The sequence below is a fragment of the Sitophilus oryzae genome, unplaced genomic scaffold, assembly GCF_002938485.1.
Source record: "Sitophilus oryzae breed Bouriz unplaced genomic scaffold, Soryzae_2.0 scaffold_649_pilon_pilon, whole genome shotgun sequence".
NCBI lineage: Eukaryota > Metazoa > Arthropoda > Insecta > Coleoptera > Curculionidae > Sitophilus > Sitophilus oryzae.
This window is the reverse complement of record NW_022147250.1, coordinates 1,340,073-1,354,490: the sequence shown is the minus strand read 5'-3', so window position 1 is coordinate 1,354,490 and position 14,418 is coordinate 1,340,073. Positions and strand designations below refer to the sequence as shown.

Below are 14,418 nucleotides of genomic sequence, written 5' to 3'. Positions count from 1 at the left end.
ACTGCCTTCCGTTTCGCTGATCGAATACTTGCGCTCACCGCTTTGAAAGCGTAACGTTTTTATGTCAAAGTTACAGAACATGGGCCCAGGTCTACTTTTCTTGCGTGCTAGGACTTGCAGAGCGAAAATTTGACATGCAAACACGTTGTCAAGCTCTTGCACTAGCAGTTGCATGAAAAAAATGGCGCCAAGTAGGTTGTCTGACGACTACATTATGAGGTTTTTAACAATTTACGAAAAGCACGAATGTTTGTAGAACGTTAGTACACCTTAGTGTACACTATATAAATCAAAATATGAGAGATGCTGCCTCTGAAAGCGTTTTGGAATATGTAATTTTTCCTCAGATTTATCTATGGTTTTACCCATACTCTTGCTTTTTGATTTTTCTTTTTTCTAACAAAGTACACAATTCATCACTTAACGTTTGACATAAAATATTTACACAACATTTAACAATCTCTGTGGTAGTTCTTGCACAATAACTTGACTAGTGTAAACATACCTACAATTTAAAATGTTCAATTGCACGTACTTGCAATCAATTATTTGCGCAAGCAAAACTTGCTTCGTGTAAATTCCGCTAAAGCTACGTTTACACGATGCAAGTTTTGCTTGCGCAAGAACTTGATTGCAAGTACTTGCTTAATGTAAACTGTGTTTCAAGTAATATTGCTCAACTGATTGTACAAGAAAAATTACTTTGCAAGTAAAAACTTACTTTAATTTTTAATTTGCAAGTAAAGTTGATCGACGGTCTACTTTTCTTGCATGCTAGGACTTGCACAGCGAAAATTTGACATGTAAACACATTGTCAAGTTCTTGCAGTAGCAGTTGCACGAAAAAATGCCGCCAAGCAGATTGTCCGACGACCAACTTAGGTTTTTAACAATTTACGAAAAGCACGAATGTTTGTAGAACGTTAGAAGTGTACACCTTAGTGTACACTATATAAATCAAAATATGAGAGATGCTGCCTCTGAAAGAGTTTTGGAATAAGTAATTTTTCCTCAGATTTATCTATGGTTTTACCCATACTCTTGCTTTTTCATTTTTCTTTTTTCTAACAAAGTACGCAATTCATCACTTAACGTTTGACATAAAATATTTACACAACATTAATAATCTCTGTGGTAGTTCTTGCACAATAACTTGACTAGTGTAAACATACCTACAATTTAAAATGTTCAATTGCAAGTACTTGCAATCAATTATTTGCGCAAGCAAAACTTGCTTCGTGTAAATGCCGCTAAAGCTACGTTTACATGATGCAAGTTTTGCTTGCGCAAGGACTTGATTGCAAGTACTTACTTAATGTAAACTGTGTTTCAAGTAATTGCTCAACTGATTGTACAAGAAAAATTACTTTGCAAGTAAAAACTTACTTTAATTATTAATTTGCAAGTAAAGTTGATCGACGGTCTACTTTTCTTGCATGCTAGGACTTGCACAGCGAAAATTTGACATGTAAACACATTGTCAAGTTCTTGCAGTAGCAGTTGCACGAAAAAATGCCGCCAAGCAGATTGTCTGACGACCAACTTAGGTTTTTAACAATTTACGAAAAGCACGAATGTTTGTAGAACGTTAGAAGTGTATACCTTAGTGTACACTATATAAATCAAAATATGAGAGATGCTGCCTCTGAAAGCGTTTTGGAATAAGTAATTTTTCCTCAGATTTATCTATGGTTTTACCCATACTCTTGCTTTTTGATTTTTCTTTTTTCTAACAAAGTACGCAATTCATTACTTAACGTATGACATAAAATATTTACACCACATTTAACAATCTCTGTGGTATCCATAGTTCTTGCACAATAACTTGACTTGTGTGAACATACAATTTTAAAATGTTCAATTGCAAGTACTTGCAATCAAGTATTTGTGCAAAATAAACTTGAATCGTGTAAACGCCGCTTAAGCGCAAATTGAGTCGCGTGTATCGCGTGTGACATGGCCTGGCGTGACGCGAGTTTTTGTAAACTACAGAAATAAATAGGACAGCGCAAATTGGCAACAAAGCGCAGCACAGCGCGACCCGCGTGACCTGAGCAGTGCCTCTCTGTAGTTCAGACACTGTTTTTGGCGCATCGCGTGCATTATTTTTATTATTGAATATAGTAAAATTTCCATTTAGGCGTCATCTGATTCTGATTCAGAACTAAAGTTTAGTAACAATAATTGTTTCGATTGTGAATCAGACATTTGTATACAGACGTGTCCCTATCTGTACGCCTGGTTATCATACACGCGACACAATTTGCACCAAGCCTAAACAGCTCTTGAACATTTTTTCCAAAACTGCGCAAAAACTATAAAAACAAGTACATAACTGAATTCCAAAAAAATGCCCCAATTGGCTTTGATAATTATTAGAAATTCTGCTTGATTATCGTTCAGCCTTGTTGAACGCGTTTTTGCTTACAGTTTCGACAGAGCTAATCGAGGTGGAGGAGCATGACAGTTTGTCTGAACAAGAAATTTCATCTTGGGCACCCCTTAAGCTGACTGCTAGAGGGGGCCGGCCTGGCGCGTACACTCCTCCGCTCAGGCAGAAATCTAGCGATGGTAATACATCGCGTAATGAGACGAAGAAAGAAATACAAGAGGATGACGAGGCAACTCTTCGAGAGCTGCTTATTAGGTATTCCTAATTTCTCTTTGAGTAGCATATCTTTACCTGTTACATAATACTCTCGATAAATGGGTATGAGATTAGGAAACCCGTATTTTTTCTCCAAGAGATAGCCTAAGTCGTTAAGTCAAGTCAAAAGGCCGAGCTTAACAACCTTTCCAAACCACAAGTTATTTTCACACATGTTTCACAACACATTTTCTGGGGGGCAAATAAGAGAGAATTACAATAGGCAAATACAATTCCCAGGTGTTTATTCTAATATAAGGTCTGCATCTGAAAAGGTTTTAGCGTTGATGGAAAAAATTGGGAAGATACGCAACCTAATGGGCGAATTCGTGACAAGGCTGATTTGATTTCGCCTTACGTCTCAAGTGCTGTACGATGGAGACACCAATCGTTTTGCGGTAAACGCATAAAATACTTATTTTCTCTAATTCGGCCAGCGAAGGTATATCGAAGACGGTGTTGTAGGTGAAAGCGACAGTGTTGCCATATAAAAATGTGTAATATCTGTAATGCGTTTTACGAAAATATCTTTGGATGCAAAATCCGCGTTTATGTATTGAAATGTAATCGTGTTAAATAAACAACAAAAATAAAAATTATTTTATAGGTACTAAATATGTATATATATGATCGCAAAAAGTAGTTAAGGACGATTATTGACATTTACTATAATATTTTACATATGAAATAACAGCGATTTTCATTTCCAAGCCAACTCTCACGCCGTTTTTTGTTTAATCATATAATATTATATTAAATTGTTTAATGATAGAAAATTTGTATTATTAACGTACTGTACCCAAAATCCGTAAATATACGGATTAATCTGTAGTTCTGGCAACACTGTCTCCGGCAACCATTCACTCTGTCGACTGAAAGCAGAACTACAATGCAGTATTCTTTATCCGCTGTGCTGTAAACGACTATCAACGCGCAGCGGCGTAGAGCTAAACTAAATCTTGGGATTCCCGGACCGGCTGACGGTAACGCCAGCTACATCTCGGAGAGGTTTTGTGTCACGAAATCGCCCATAAGGTTGCGCATCTTCTTATTTCTTCAATCGACGTTTTAGTGTAATTTGATGTTATAATTCAAAATTATTTAGTAGTTTAAAGCAGATTGTACCTGCAGATTGGAACTGTGTTGTTTTTAAGCCTCGCCCGTTGACGTGACGTCTGATTTAACAGACTTAGGCAGTCTCTTTTTATAAATAAATATGCCTGTTAAATGTTTAATGTTAAATGTTGGAGCTACGGGGAGGAACCGTTTTCAGTTGTATAAAGCAACAATTTGTGAAATAGCAATCGTGAATACCTCTTAGACCTAAAATACTATCAGGAAGATCGCATAAACAACATATCGGGGAACGAAAATAAGTTCTTCTTCAAAAAAATTCTCTTTACATTCTTATATAAAAACTATAAATCGTACGATTAGTTTTTCAGATGTCGGTGTTTAAAAGTATATGCAACACTCTGATGAATGTGAACCTAGTACCTAATTTTGACTTTGTCTTAAACAAAACATTATATCGTATAATAGTATAGTCTTTTAGTTCTAAAAAAAGGGGGGTTACCAGGAAGTTTTCCAGGAGTTGTGAAAATCGTTAATTTTATAGATTTTAATAGGCTTCTGAATCTTAAGTTTGCCACCTTTTTTAGTCGCTCCCGCCGGCTTAGTGGATTGGCACCCAAAAGTCAGTTAAAATTCAAAAAGAGCACATCGAAAACTATAAAATTACCCATTTTCAAAACTCCCGGATAACTTTGTAGGTAAAACTCTCAAATGACTGTACTATAAAAACATCAAAACACATCTAGAAAACCAACGTTCCTCAATTGCACGGCATATATATATTTTTTGGATCTATTTGATAGTGATTTTTGTTTAAGATATACTTCTCATTCCTACTTTTTGACACCCTATACATATATTTAAATACAAATTTGCTTGGCCAACCAAAAAATCTACATATTTTTCGAAAAATTCTAGTCATCTTGTTAAGATAGTTTTATCTTATTTTTCTTGAAAATGTCTAATTTTTTTTAATAATCAATTTTTTGTTGTTTATTTTGCTATATATACCGGGTGCGTCTTAAATAGGGTGCGTCTCAACATCTCTATAATTTTTTTATCTTTTCAGGTAAAAAATGACATTTGTTATGTTAGGATATCACACAAATTCTGATTGATTGACGTATTCAATTCTTTTTGGCCACTTCCTGTTTTACCGGAAATTAATAAAACTTTTGATTGTTAAATGGCACCCTCGGTATTTTTTTACTTTATTCGATAGAAAATGACACTCTAAATAGAATGACATATCATATGTCAATTTTTCACATTTTCGATTAAAACAAAATTGTATTTTAAATTCCAACCTAGAGTGCCATGGCTGTGTTAAAAACAAAGATTTTTAATCAAGGAACCTTGGAAAAAAAGATTTGGTCGTCTAATGTTTTTAGTGTCTTGTCCTGACCGGTTAAAAGATGCACAAATCGTATTTTTAATCGTGGCTCATTTTTTTCAAATGGAGCAAAAGCGGCTCATTAGTATACTCGTATTTGGAAAAAGCATTTTTTTACGAATAATTTGATACTACACACTTGGTATTTTGAGTCAAATTGTCGTTATGAACCGCATGTTTTTTCAAATAAAAACCACAACAATTTCAAAAAAAAACTATATTCGAAAATGTCAAAGAGTTGACATATGATATGTTATTCAATTCAGAGTATCTTTTTTTTATCTATTTTCTGTCGAATAAAGTAACAAAATACCGAAGGTGCCATTTAAAAATAATTAAAAGTTGTAGGCATTTTTGGTGAAACAGTGTGACCGAAACGTGGAAGCCAAATTAACATTCACAATCAAAGATAATTTTTTATATCAAATATACCTATTTATTAATACTATTGACAAAATCGTGTTCAGTTATCACTAAAAAAATATACAATTTTTCGCTCCATCTCGCATTTTACAATTTCTAAAATTCTCCGTCAATTAATATCATAGGGCATCTACCTGTTTTTATTAAAAATTGCCATCTGTTTTTACCTACTAAGCAAATTTGTATTTAAGTAAAAAACGCGTAAATCTTAATCTCTGTAGGTATCTATTTCTAAAACCGAATGTACAGGTATATTAATTTGTATTGACTTAAATGAAAAATTTATATTTCTGATAAAATTGCAGTACTCATTTAAAGAGAATGAAATATCTTAATATCTCATACCCACGTCGTTTGCTTTCTAATTTCATTTTGATATTACGTTATTTTCGTTATTAATTTTTTACCTATGGCCCTACTTCCTTTTGCAAAGACATATCCTGTAATAAAAAAAAAACATTCAAGTTACCTAAGAAATAACCAGCGATGACCTCTAATGTTTATCTTTAAGGTAATTTAACACAGATTTTTTGCTCCATATGCTATTTCTACTACTACTAAATAAAAAGCTTAAAAGTTGTAATAAAGATTATAAGAGCATTTTACTAATGAACTAATATAATCAATAAATAATGAAACTATTATTTATTGATTAGTTTTTGCCAACTAAATAGATTCTATAAAAGATCAAAAGATACAGTCACAGTTTAAAGAATATAAATATATCAGTTGGCCCACTCTAAGGAATTCTATTGTTATTTTGACTTCAAAGGCGGCCCGTGACCCTTCGAGGTGACAAAAAATTTGTACGTTTATCGGGTGCAGCGGAAGTGCTTTTTATCAGTCAGAACGCTGGCCGTATACGAGGGATCAACTAAAAATACTAAGGAATTTTAATACCGCAAGTAGAAAAATAAAAACACAGTTCTAGTTTCATTGATTAACAGTTTTAGGCGTATTTAATAATTGATCAATATATATATTTTAGTATTTAGTATTAAATATACATTAATATTAGATATATTATTCTATCCTAATTCTTTGTAATATGGAATTGTCAATAGGGTAATTATTATTAATAATTATTATGGAAACCCCAATATGAAAAATATTATATATTTATATTCTTTAAACTGTGATACAGTGTTTAAACAAATAATATGAATAGTGCTATAATAGGTAACATATCTAAAATTCTTATATAACATATTCGGCGTCAATGTCATGAAGTGGCGTAACTCATTTTTTGATATTTTTCGGGAGAGCTGTTTAAAGCTTCTTACTACTTTTATCTCAATACGAACCAAAATATATTGTAGTCACTGTGTTTCTTGTACAACAAAGAATCGCAGTGGCTTCAATATATTTTAGTTAGTATTGAAACAAAAGTCGTAAAAAACTTTAAACCGCTCTCCTGGAAAATATAAAAAAATGAGTTACGCCACTTCGTGATATTGACGATATATTTTATGCATATTATACATAACCTCTTAGATACATAGATTCTTCGAGGTGGCTTGATCCACTGCGACTTGTCCAGATCTATTGTTGTCCTTTTCTGATCTGAGGTTACATTTCCCAGTACAATCTTTTTCACAAAGTCTAGCCACTGGGAGACTTAACCTTCCACGTAACTCTCTGACAATGGCCTATCATTGCCTATTACCGAGAACCGCACATTTGCAAGGTTGTCGCGCCGAAATAAAATGCGGTCTATCGTTTCTTCTTCGGATTGGCGGAACCTGCACATGGCTTCGTCCGTCAATCTATTTGCTTTAGATGCCTATTCAACGTACACTACCCTGTTAGTACACCCACTACAGCTTTGGCTGTCTTTATGTCTTTGCTGAACAGGTCTGCTATGAATTTTGGCGACTGTTCTACTATGAACTTTTTTGCCTGTCTCTGCCCTGATAAATTTCTCCACCATTCTAGAGATTTGTTGGCCACCCATCGTTGCGTGACCATTCTCGTTACTGCTTTTAGATCGCCGTATAAGGGTTTTGGGCCTATGAATGGCATTGATGAGCCTTGCTTGGCCATATGCCTTTTCGTCACCCTTGCAACCCTCGTGCCCTAATACCCAGGCTAACGTAAAATTGCCACGCTCACCCAAAGTATTTAGAGCACCCACACAACAGCACACTAGTCTGAAATTGAGCCCCGTGGAACCGAGTGTCTTTAGCGTTGTTAGCTCTCTGTGAAGATGGCCACCGAAGAGTGTGTTCTTTGCTGCATTATTATTTCTTCTACACAATAGTGGATTGCCGTTATTTCCGCCTGGAAAATTGTGACATTCTTAGATAGACTTACTTATAGAATTTCTTGTTTCGACCCTACTATTCCAGCTGCTATGCCTTCCGACGTTCTTGAGCCGTCTGTATACCAGGTTGCCTCATCCTGAATGGGTACACCTTTACTCCAGTCTTCCCTTACTGGTATGGTTATTTTAAATTTGTTGTTAAACCTATACCTTATAGCTATTGCATCTACCGGTAATTTCAGTACCTTGTCTGCTTTTAACTCTAGCCTGCTTTTGACCAGGCCTAGCTTCTGACTTTCAGCACTATGCGTCTGGCTTATGTGCTGCTGATCGCGAATTAACCGGTACATAACAGATCTGGATTCGCCTTGTATGAAAATATGTAACGGTGGTAAGTCCAACAAAACTTCCATCGCATTTGAGAGAGTGGTTTTTATGGCCCCCCTTACACACAGGCAAGCAAGCTTTTGTGTGGAACCAGTGGCTCTTAAGCAAATATCAAAACTTGACCCCCCCCTTAAGAAAGAAGAAAACGGCATTCAAAAAACACTCGTTTTATTAAATAATAAAAAATACTATCTAACTATTAGTTTTACTTTCTTTTAAATTTAGCATCTTATTTTAATGAAATTTTTTTTCAATTCTTTTGAAATTTTGTAATTTTTTTCTTTGTAATTTGAAATGAAAAAAATAAGAGCATCTTTAAAAAAATTCGGGTATAAAGGCCCGTACTGATTCAGCCAATAAATTCGACCGAACTGGAGGCCCTAATGGGCCCTTGCCATGGTCGGGCCTCTAAGCAATGCTTATATTTGCTTATGCATATCTCCGCCACTGTGTGGAACTTAACGGCCTTATCGCGCCCACTTGCGATGTTTTTGTCCACCACGCCACTAACTGGTAGGTTATCATAGGTCGTACAATCCTTGTGTCTAACCATAGAGCCATTTTAGGGTTAATTCCCCAGTTTTTTCCACACATTCTTCTGCATGCAGAGATGACAGCCTTCGCAATGTGAGTATTCCATGTGGAGCCCTTTGATCACAGAATACCCCAAGATACTTTGTTTCTTTGGTACATAAAATCTGTTTCTCCTAGCACTGGTAGTTTCAGGCCTTTTGGTGCTATCTTTTTGTAAAGTTGACAATTTGCGTTTTCTGAGCATTGACTGTCAGTGTGTAACTATAATTTTAAAAAACTTGTCTACTTTGAGTACTTTGTTTAGGGCTGTCTGCATTCTTCCTGATATCTTCTCAACATATCTGCATATCCTAGCCAATAAAAGTCTTGTGTGGACAATTTGATATTGAGGTCATTTACCAAGGTTGCCCAAAGTAGAGGAGATAACACTCATCCATGTGGACAACCTAACCCGTTACTGCTTTGATGGTAGCTTGCTCCACAGTGGAAGGTACTATTCTGTTCTCTAAGGCGACCTTTATCCATCTGCATACAACTGCAGGTGTATCTCCTCTACTCATTGCATTTACTAATGAGTCGGTAGTAGCATTATCGAATGCTCCCTCAATATCTAACCTCTAGTCTAGGTATATTTTAATATCCTCTTTACGTACTTTTTGTAAATTAAGTTATCTGGGTATTATTACGTTTCCATTGTGCATTTTTTGTTCCAGTTTAAAAAAGGTGACGAAGTCATTTTCTGTTCTGTAGTTAGAAATTACCTACAACCTCCTTCATGGTGCAGTCAAGGTGTCCAGTTCAATAAGCAGAACAACGATTTGAAAATTTCTCATTTTTATTGTTCGTGTTCTTTCTCATGTGGCTGGTGATAATCCTTCAATATTTAGAGCAATATTTATACTTTAGTAAACTTATGATAAAAAGGGGTTATTGATAGAATTTTGAGATTATTTATTTACAAAAAGTTGTTTCTTTTATAATATTTTAAAGATGTGTCAATCTACCTCTATTATCTATGCTTTGTAGCGTGTAGAGTAAAAACGTTTTAGAAATTAAATGTCGAATAAGTCTTCTATAGAAATTTTAAAACATTTTCCGATGCACGTCATCAACTTTGAGTGACAAGCGATGGTGACAGCGCTGCCAGATTGTGATGGATTATGATGAATCTTAATTTAAAAGTGACAAACAATATATTTAGTATATAATTTTTATTATAGCTTCTCTTATAGCTACTCGCTACAAATTGAAATAAGTAGAAATAACTTGAAAGTGGTATAATATGCTTACCAATCAATCTTCTCTAACTGCATTCAAGGGTAATAAAGGACCTTTATTGTCACGTTCGCGCTCTAAACATTTTATCAAGGAAGCTACAAGCGCTTTGCTTTGACTGTTTAAAGGCTTCGGCATATTTTCAACCCACAATTTCAAAAAAAATGCAGTAAAAAATCTCGAAAATTTAGTTCTTAAACGAATTGTTTGTGCTTAGACAATTTAAGGAAAAAAAACTATGAAAAACGGCAAAAAACACGATATTATACAAAATAATGACTGACACTAGCATAATTGTCGAATAATACACGACAACATTGTTGAACATGGCGCAATGTGACCAACAAGGCGATAATAAAAATCGGTTTAAACTAATTTTTGCAGCTTTAATCCAAATAAAATATCTGTTGCAATCATTCGCTCTATAAAATATAATAGAGAGCTGCTTGGTAACTTAAATTAGTGAACAAATTTAAACATTTTTGCTAAAATTTCATTTACTCAGGTTTATAGGCTTTAGTGGCAATTTCGATGTAATTGATGAGGTACATCGGAAAATGTTTTAAAATTTCTATAATTCGTTTTATTATAATTCCAAAGTAAAAGCAGATAAAAGTGAATTAGATAGGGTCGCCAGGGCAACTGTACCTGTCATAGTGTACAAGTAAACACCACAAAATATAACGCCGAGATAGGGTGGTTCGCAAACAGAACGTATTTATATTTTTTACTAAGTACTTCTACTACTACTGCCATTACTCGCTGACGAGTATTTGACATGCATCAGAAGATGGTCACGCAAAGCGTTTTCTTTCGTGAGCTTTCCTGTGACTGAAAAGCGCGATACGTGATCGATATCTGTACGTATACGATTATCTGTCTACCGCACTCCGGACATTCAAAACTCTCATTGCTTTGTTGCCTCTTTACTTTTTGGTTGTCGCTCTTAACTGAGATTACAATTCTTCTCCATTCCGTTCTATTGTGAGCTGCCTCTTCCCACTCATTTTGCATGTTAATCCCCTTTAAGTTTTCGTGGAAAATATCCTTGTACCTTTTGAGTTGTCCACCCGGCCTCCTCTTACCGTCTACAAGCTCACCGCGTAAAGCAGATATTTTGTTATGCGGTTTTTTTGCATTCTGCATACGTGACCAGCCCATCTTAAGCGGGATTTTGTAATCATGACTTCAATACTCTCGCAGTTAGCTTTTTCAAGGACCGATACGTTTGAGACATGATTGAATCATTTGATTCTTAAGAGTTGTCTAAGATGTCTCTGTTGCAACTTGTTTAATGCGTTCATGTGTCGGCGGTACGGCGCGGCGCGGCACCCAGGTTTCGCTTCCGTATAACATGGTAGGAATTATTATTGCTCGGTACACTGCAAGTTTCGTTTTTGTGCTCAAGTCATGATTGTAGAAAACCCTGTCTTTTAATTTCCAGAATGTTCTTGAGACGCTGCTAATCCAGTGCTGAATTTCAGAGTCGATATTGGCCTTTTCCGAAATCAAACTGTCGAGGTAATTGAATTCCGCTACATATTCCAATATTTCTCCGATTTTTATATATTATTGCTGTGATCTTCCGGGGGAGTGAACATGATTTTAGTTTTATCGATGTTCAGCTTAAGTCCCAAAGCCTCGTGTGCCCAGGTATATGTGTTCAATATTTCTTGCAATTGCTGTAACGTATTTGCAACTAGAACACAGTCATCAGCATATTAAAGTTCTGTAATGAATTTTGTACGTGTTTTCCCTGAGTCTTTTTTATATTGAACAGAACGCCGCGCGCCGCCGCCGTCGTATCTGTACCTAATGCCCAGACCTCCGACGGTCTCCCAGAATATGTTGAATAGGACAGGCGCTAAGACATATCCTTGCCTAACTCCTCTGTGTTTGTTAGGAAGGGTTTCTCAGTAATCCATGATATGACACTCTTGACTTGTTGTTATGGAGGCTTTTACACACTGTAAGAAATTTGATGAGTACTCCGAACTTTTTCATAATTGCCCAAAGTGCATCTCTGTTCACAGAGTCGAAGGCTTTTGTTAGGTCGATGAATGCAGCATAAAGTTTATACTACTGCTCTTTTACTTTTTCCTGTAGTTGGCGGATAGAGAATATGGAATCGACGGTGCCGCGGTTGGTGCGAAAACCCGTTTGCGATTCGGGGAGGATTTTTTTCTATATGTGGGTGCAGGCGGTTTTCATATTTTTTAACTACTTCGTAGACCGAATTTTTAAAGGAGATCTAAACTTAAGTTGAGTAATTACTAATTAGAAAGAAAAGCCGGGTAAGAAAAGAATGATGCTACTTCGATAAATGGGAGAGTTATTCATAGTTTGGCATCAAGCAAGCCAATTTCTTAACAAGAAAATTTAGCTTTTTGAAGAAAATTATTAATTTATTTAACACATTTAACTACAGACCTAAAGTTAGTTTATGATTTAATTAAATATATGAGCACTAGATAATTATTTTACTGACAAACAGATTATAGTCAGTTATTTTTGCTACTACCAGATTCGGTTGTTTTTGGCAAAAAATGGCGAAAATTTATGTAGAGGACTCAAAATTATACTTATGTAAAATTTAAAAAAAACAATTTTTCACATAAAGTTTTTGCAAATTCGCAATTTCTTCAGAAATTTGACTTCAACGCTATTTTTTTTTCTTTAACTTACATTTAAGATGACATAAAAAATGAACCTGTTCCTTTTGGGTAGCTGTTAAAGCTGATATTTTAAAAATTACATCACCAAAAATACGTTTTATTTAGAAAATTTTATTTGAACAAGTTGTTGTTATTTGTCAACAACAGCCCCCTAAAATGAATTATATTTACGTTTTTCAATATAGGAGCATAGATAATTGATGCTACTCCATCTCGAACTCAAATATTTATCTATTGTATATGATGTCCAATTTTTTGTTGTATTTATGGGATATCTGACTTAATGGCAAAGATAGAGAGATACAGTTTTTGTGACACTGCCACTTTTAGTTATTGGAAAAACTGGAAATCGTCCGATTTTCACAGAAATTTTTATACACCTTATTTTGAGGTCGTAGATTACGAATCTGAACAGTTATTTCGGATACTGGTTACGAAATCTGTCATTTTTCAAAATTTCTCATATTTGTAAGGTTTTCTCGCACATATTTTGTTAGGTATTCAATAAACCTTCAGGTTTTTGCTATACTCTGTTATTTTTTTACCAATTCTATGCGTAACAAAAAAAAAATGCTAATATTTCGGAAATGTTACTTAATAGGAACTTTGATGTTGCTCATGGTATAACTAGCTAAAGGTTATACCATGTAAATAACCGTATAAAGCATGACATTATTATATATTTTTAGAAATCTTAAGACAAGCGTGACCAATTTTAGAAAAAAATTTACAGGGTTTTGCATTAAAAAAATATATTTTGTTTATACCTCAGAATTCTTAGAAAAATGTAACCACGGATTCCACGGAAAAATCTCTATCAGATCTAGTTTTCTTTTTACGATAGGCTAAAGGGTATGGCTGAGATACAAAGGGGGATGAAAATGTAATGTTTTCAATTTCAGCTTGTATCTCAGAAACAAAGTGCGCTATGAACATTTTGATTAGCGCATTTTGAATGAATATCAAATTTGGCAGATATCTAAGAAGTCACAGGTAAAAAAATATATGATAATTCAAAGCTAAAATTATCACACCCTACATTTTCTCTGAAACTTATTTCGGTAATAATTTTTCCTCATTTTAATTGAAACACAGGTATATTAAAATTGTTTTTATAGGATATCCAAAATTGGTTTCCATCAACCATTTTTTGCTAAATCAAAAATCTTTCTGTTTACTGTTAAACTTTTTAAACAGTGTATTCCGGTAGGATTTGTGATAGTTATTGTGATAGTAAAAGAATACCGGGTGCGTTTCAAAAGTGGCTCAACTATAACTTTTTTATTTTTTTAGATAAAAAATCGAGATTTGGTATGTTAGTATATGACATAAATTAGAATTAATGTCAATTATTATTATATATTATTTAATATACGTCAGTATTCAATTGTTTTTGGTCACTTCCTGTTTCACCGGAAATGACTACAATTTTTGATTTTAAATGGCACCCTCGGTATTTTTTTACTTTATTCGATAGAAAATGACATTCTAAATAGAATGACATATCATATGCAAACATTTAACATTCTTGGTTAATAAAAAATCGTATTTTAAAATTCAATCTAGAGTGCCATGGTTATGTTAAAACGCTAATTCTTAGTCAAGGAGCCTTGGAAAAATAGATTTGATCGTCTAATGTTTGTAATGTCTTGTCCTGGCTAGTTAGAAAATGCTCAAATCGTATTTTTAATTATAGATATCTCAATTGTTTCAAATGGAACGAGAGTGGCTCATTAGCATATTTGGA

At 34.4% G+C, this 14,418-nt stretch overlaps 1 protein-coding gene across 7 annotated transcripts in view; it reads left to right on the top strand.

Moving 5' to 3' along the window:
* Window positions 1-14,418, top strand: part of LOC115887867 (glucose transporter type 1) — a 162,590-nt gene that overhangs the window by 39,150 nt on the left and 109,022 nt on the right. Inside the window, exon 2 of one of the 7 annotated variants that reach the window (XM_030907382.1) lies at window positions 2,431-2,647. The exons of the other annotated variants lie outside the window; for them this stretch is intronic. Coding sequence (XP_030763242.1) covers window positions 2,431-2,647 — 217 coding nt within the window. The remainder of the gene's footprint in view (window positions 1-2,430; window positions 2,648-14,418) is intronic. 7 annotated transcript variants of the gene reach the window in all.